The sequence below is a fragment of the Hyposmocoma kahamanoa genome, unplaced genomic scaffold (genome assembly GCF_003589595.1).
Source record: "Hyposmocoma kahamanoa isolate Upper Pololo Valley unplaced genomic scaffold, ASM358959v1 94, whole genome shotgun sequence".
NCBI classification, from domain to species: Eukaryota; Metazoa; Arthropoda; class Insecta; order Lepidoptera; family Cosmopterigidae; genus Hyposmocoma; species Hyposmocoma kahamanoa.
In genome coordinates this window covers 7,231,281-7,237,280 of record NW_020654878.1, presented here as the reverse complement: position 1 = coordinate 7,237,280, position 6,000 = coordinate 7,231,281, and the positions used below count along the sequence as shown (strand labels likewise).

At 36.6% G+C, this 6,000-nt stretch overlaps 1 protein-coding gene across 1 annotated transcript in view; it reads right to left on the bottom strand.

The window, feature by feature from the left end:
* Positions 1–684: 684 nt before the first annotated feature.
* Positions 685–6,000, bottom strand: part of LOC113237754 (protein artichoke) — a 156,556-nt gene continuing 151,240 nt past the window's right edge. The window contains exons 4-8 of the mRNA XM_026474387.1: positions 5,409–5,672; positions 5,100–5,199; positions 4,700–4,989; positions 4,230–4,376; positions 685–4,014 (exon numbers count right to left, since the gene is read on the bottom strand). Of these exons, the coding sequence (XP_026330172.1) occupies positions 1,093–4,014; positions 4,230–4,376; positions 4,700–4,989; positions 5,100–5,199; positions 5,409–5,672 (3,723 nt within the window). The 3' untranslated portion in view covers positions 685–1,092. The remainder of the gene's footprint in view (positions 4,015–4,229; positions 4,377–4,699; positions 4,990–5,099; positions 5,200–5,408; positions 5,673–6,000) is intronic.

Sequence of the window (6,000 nt, the reverse complement as noted above, 5' to 3'; positions counted from 1 at the left end):
TTCAATTTTGAAATACGCTCACAGAGCGTGTATTGCTACTGTTGTTTGCGATACCTATTCCCATTCACGCGTTTCCAAAAAAATGGCGCCGCTGAGGATTTTATGTAAATTTCCCTTGATCATAAACAAAAGCTTCAACACACACACTGTGTGAAACACAATTACACAAAGCGAGATTTTCCGACGCATTTTTCTCCTGGTTTAATGACACAACACAAAAGCGAGTGAAAAGGGGATGCTATTAATATTTCACAATCGCTCGGCTATAATCCGAAATTAAACGAGGTCGAGTAATTAATAATGGAGGAGTTACATTAAAAGATTGTGTGTTTCGTGGATTTCAGATTTACACTCAAAGAATAAGCCTCAGGGTTGATTTTCTTTTAAGCTTAATTAGACTCATGATTGAAGGATGCGGCGTAAATCTGTTTCCTTTGACGGAAGCGGGTAGACCACGTCCTTAATTTTTTCTCAATCTTCTAATGGACCACGTAATAATCTATGCGTGAACAGTTTTATTGAAAGACTTCCGTCAGCTTCCTGCGATCACTGGTGTGAACTAATAACAACTTACAATAAAATTTTGATGAATTTGAAGCTGCTTTGGGAGTAATAAAATAACAAACTTCATCTTATAAAGTATTTTATTGAAATAAATCGTTCGTTCTTAAACTTACAATCGGCCGCATATTATACTTAAACTAGGATAATAAATAAAATATATTACAAAATTCATACTGTTTCACCATAACAAAGCACCGATAACTTTTTTATTTCATCAACTTAAGTTTTAATAAGATAATGCTGCAAAGTCTGTCACTGGTGACTAGATGAATCAACCTAGCCCGAGCATTTGCGAAACAATATGTAGAAACATTAATGAACGGACATGTCTGCGTACTATGTTACTAAACACCATTCGATAAAGGTGCTATTGACATGAACTATAGTTAGTTTCAAAAAATATCTACAACGATATAAAATTCCACAAGAAAAGATTTAGTTATTTATTTCAAACTTACATTGTCATAATACTATTTACAAGGTTTCTGGCAAAGAAAGCTTATACTATAAGAAACTTATGCGAATGTACTACCGATAAATTTTATCATCGTGGGGTGGCAAACTGATAAAGTATGGTGCCGGCGGCGGTGGAGGTGCAATATAGCGCACTGATCCAGGACCCGATTGCAACTTATGTGGCAAAGTGGCAGTCGACAGCGAAGCCGGAGGCAATGTCGCCGCGTATCCTGGCCATGCCGCACCCCATAAAGGCGCCGCAGCCGCAGGGCTATTTGCGAGAGGACCTCCTCTATAAGACGTTGACGACATCCTCAATCGCACAATACATATTGCTACAATTAATATAGCAATGAACAATACAACTCCTCCTACAATTCCTATAATCAAATTGTCATCGTTTGTGGATGATGCAACACCAACAACCGGTGCTCCTTTAGGATCACCATTCACTTTTGGTCTCTCATGCGATGGAGCAACGGACCAAATTATATCAGGTTCAGCCGAAGTTCTATGAACGAGTCTTGGGGGTGGAGTTGTTGTAATAATACTCGAAGAAGATGACAGCGTAGTTCTGCGTCTATTGTCACAAGATAACTCGTCGTCGCCTATTTCTACAAGCAAAAATCCGGAAAGATGATCTGGAGAACCGCAGCGGACATCCTCTATGCCAACGTTTGGAAGCCATCTACGTAAAGCTCTTGCATTACAATCACAACGTATCGGGTTGGTATCCAATCCAAACATTGATAAATCAGCTCGGCGGTCATCAAGAGCCACAAGCAGCTGCGGCTGCAGTGTCGAGAGTTGACTACCGGCTACGTCTATTGTAATTTGAGAAGATCTAGGAAGTGGAAACAACAACGCGGGAGGTAAACTTGTGATAGACGTATTACGGAACCGCACTGTTATAGCAGGCGACTTCAATCCAGCCAATATACCAGCAGACACGGTTTTTAAACGTAATCCACGTACCCCTAATTCCTCAAGCCGAGGATGTAATGTTGAATGCAACTGATCAGACCCTATTGTGGTGTCTTTAACTTCGACGTCTAATTTTTCAAGTGCTAGTAGATATTGCAGAGCTCCCTGCACATCAAAATATCCAAGTCGGGGATATCCATACGCTCTTAGTTCTACTAAATTAGGCAAAGCCCTAAATGCATTTTTCTCTATTCTAGTGCACATGTCCAGATACCTCATATCCAAAACTCTCAATGATGACAAGCCTTCAAAATTACCATCAACGACCACAGGAATGGGATTACTAGAAATATTGAGACGTTGCAAATTTTTAAGTTTAGGCCAAGAAATCGCTAACGAGCCTGATACGTCTGATATTTCATTATGGGAAAGATCCAATGATTCCAATAGTGTTGTCCTTGCAAAAGTCTTTTCGGTCAGTTTGGTAATGTTGTTGTAAGAAAGGTTCAGACTATGCAAAAATGGAGTCTCAAGTTGACCAATATCCCTTATACCAGTTCCTGCAAGATTTAAGTCTCGTACAGTTTTAGGTTCAGTTAGAATACTCTTAACAGACTTTTGTGACAAAGGATTGAAAGAAAGATCGAGTTTCTTAATGTTAACCATGACACTATCTTCCGCAGGAATATCAATCAACATATTTTTAGATAAATCTACTGAAGAAACAAAGAAATATTGTTTTTGTAACGCTTTTAGAGGAGCGTGTTCGAACATATTATCGCTCAAATTAATCTTTTCCAACATATGCAACCTCGACCGATCAAAAATATTCTCCGACAATTCATTCAAAAAGTTTCCAGCCAAATTCAAAAGTTCCAATCTAATTAAACCTTCAAAAAGTCTGTCTCCCAAACGGTCTATTTTATTATGCGACAAGTCTAAGTGTTGTATTTGAGTAGAATTGTGAAATGCCATTTCACTAATTGATTCTAGTTCATTTCGTGCCAAGAGAATTGTTCTTAATTTTGGAAGTCGAGCAAAGTCAAGTTCATCAACGTTCTTCAGCGCATTTCCAGATAAATCCACGAGCTCAAGATATTGTAAAGTGCTTATAAGTTCAGATGGGAAGAAGTTAAATTTGTTTTTTGAGAGAATAATCTCACGTAATCGTGGGTGAATTTTAAATGAGGAAGGGAATAAATAGCTTAACGCATTATCGGAAAGGTCAATTACTTCTAAACTTGTGCCCGTGTTAAAGAATTCACCTTTAAAAGCATTAAGCTGGTTACCTTTTAAAGACAAGTACTGAATTGACATTACATTAACAAAAGCAGGTGCTCGGATGTTAACGATGTTATTATAAGACAGGTCTAAGTGTGTTAAATTTTTGAGGTTTTTGAAGCTATTTTCGGATATTTCTGATAAATGGTTATTATGCAGATAAATATGCTCCAAGTTAGGCGTTCTCAAAAACAAATTTACTGGTAAGGCTTTCAAACTTAAGTAACTCAAATCAATAGACAACAATGCTTGGTTATGTTGAAAAACATTTTGCGGTAAAACACTGATATGCCCACTTCTACTCATGTTAAGGTGGGATAAACTGGGGATAGTTTCAAAAGCATTGCTTGGAACTTCTGATAGTTGGTTGTCTGAAATGTCCAAAAACCAAAGATTAATAAACTTGAGTTGTTCTCCTGTGAAACCTAATATTCTATTTTGACTCAGGGACAAAAATTGAAGGGATGATTCGAGTCCATCAAACACTTCAGCAGAAATGGAGTTTAATAAATTCCCAGATAAGTCTAAGTGATTTAATGTCTTAAAGTGATTGAAAGCTGCTGGTGGTAGTTCTCTTATTACATTTCTAGACAGAACTAGAGATGTGATTCTGTCAGAAACTGATTTAAGAATATCGCTGGACAAAGCAGTAACTCTATTGAATCCTAAATGAACAGATACTAAGTTTGGAAGGCGTGATAGCGAAGTAGCTGGAATGAGGAGGATGTTGTTGTCTCGCAGAAGAAGTGTGCGTAAACTTGTTAAACCATCAAAAGCATCATCTTCCACCTGAAAAAAGAACATTCAAAAAATTTAATTCTCTATTACAAACAATTCATGAAATAACATTAAGTAATGAGTTTTATAAAAACTTTACTAGTGTCTTGAATCAGATAATGATTTAAATTCTCTTTCCAGAAATCCCCTTGTTATAATAAACGCCAATTTAAAGATAATTGTTATCCCAACGAGATTTTCGGGGAAACTAGTGTTGATTTACTTACAGTGCGAAGAGAATTAACTCCAACATCTAAATAACTCAATTCAGTAAGGCCAACAAATGTCCCTGGTGACAGTTTTACAAGATTATTCCTGCTGAGATCCAATACTTGAAGTGACACCATCGAACTTAGGTGACTGTTGTCAATATTCTGAAACAAATAATTTTAACCATTTTTACTTCATAGACCATTTTAATCGAAGGAAACTAATTGTTCTTATTAGACGTATTCAATGAACTGATAGAAAACAAATTCATTTAAAGTACCGTAACAATATTCGAATCAATAACTCTTTAATTACCAAGCGTCGAAATATTAAACATTTCAATTCTCAAAACTTAATTATGAATTGCTTTTGTAACCCTTTTTGTATTATTTCGTCGCCGAAGCAATGGGAACAAACAAATCAAATTCAACTTCAGCTGTCATTTTCGATTGAGCAAAATTGAATCGAGTTATAAAGTTATGCTCACCGTGATCATGTTGCTGGATAGATTCAAGTGCTTTAGAGCTGCAAACGACTTGAGTGCGACAGTGGGGAAATCTGTGATGAAATTTTCGGAAAGGTCTAACTTTTCCAAGTTCTCAGTTCCTTGAAACACGTCGCTGTTAAACTTGGAGAGCCTGTTCCGGCCAAGGTCGAGACTTTGCAGAGAACTCAAACCAATGAAAGCTCCTCCTTCAATCGTCGAGATCATGTTGCCATGCAAATCTATCTCCTCTAATGTTTTTTGGGATACGAACGATGCTTGACGGATCAAATCTGTGAATAAATAGATTTTATTGCTATAAATAAGGTTTACAAATAACATAAAAACAATAGCAACTTACATATATGCAATGTTTAGTATTTACAGGTAAAACCTTGCTTACCTATTCTATTCTCTCTAAGCGAAAGAACCTTCAAAGCGTGAGGCCCGTTCAGCGAGGAAGACGGTACAAAGTTCATGTTATTGCGATCCAGCCGTAACACCTGGAAATAAAATGTATGTTGCATTGTCAATAAAAGAATAAGCCTTATGCTCGATGAATTGTTATACCTCGGAATACCTCGACACTGCATTTTTAGATCTCATGTATTACAAATTTTTCATTTCAAAGGGACAGCAAAAATGTAGTAGACCGTAGTACATTAGCTCTTCGGACAGTAATAAGAATCCAAAAAGTTTACACAATACGTACCTTAAGAACTTCACATCCAATAAGTAAACCCTCTTCAATTCCTCTGATACTATTACCACTCAGATCCAATTGTTCTAATGATGGCAGATTATGGAGTTCAGCAGTTGAGAATATGGGGTTCAGGTTGTCTCCCAGCAGGTTATCAGCTAGCGCCAATCTGGTGATGTTGCCTCGTACACCAGCTAGAAGACGATCTGGTAGACGCCGCAGACAGTTGTGGGAGAAGTCCAATTCTTTCAATGGTAGGCCGTACGATGAAAAAATCTATATAAGAGAATTTAATTGAGATAAGGAAAACTACATTTCAAAATTGTCTCTAATTCGGCATATATAAAGTATTAACAAGCCCAAAAATTATAACAAAATCAGTATCTCAAGCATTGAAAACATTTATACATTCAAAATCTAATTTACTTAACGTTATTCGAATAAAAGAGATTGTTGTAACTTTCGTAATATAAATTATGAAAATGTGGTCTAAAAACCTATAGAATATAATTTATATTGCTGATCCCGTAGTCCACCACGATTACTAAGGGAAAGTAATTTAAATTGAAATTAATTTTGCTTTAGAGTTATGTCATGTTTACTG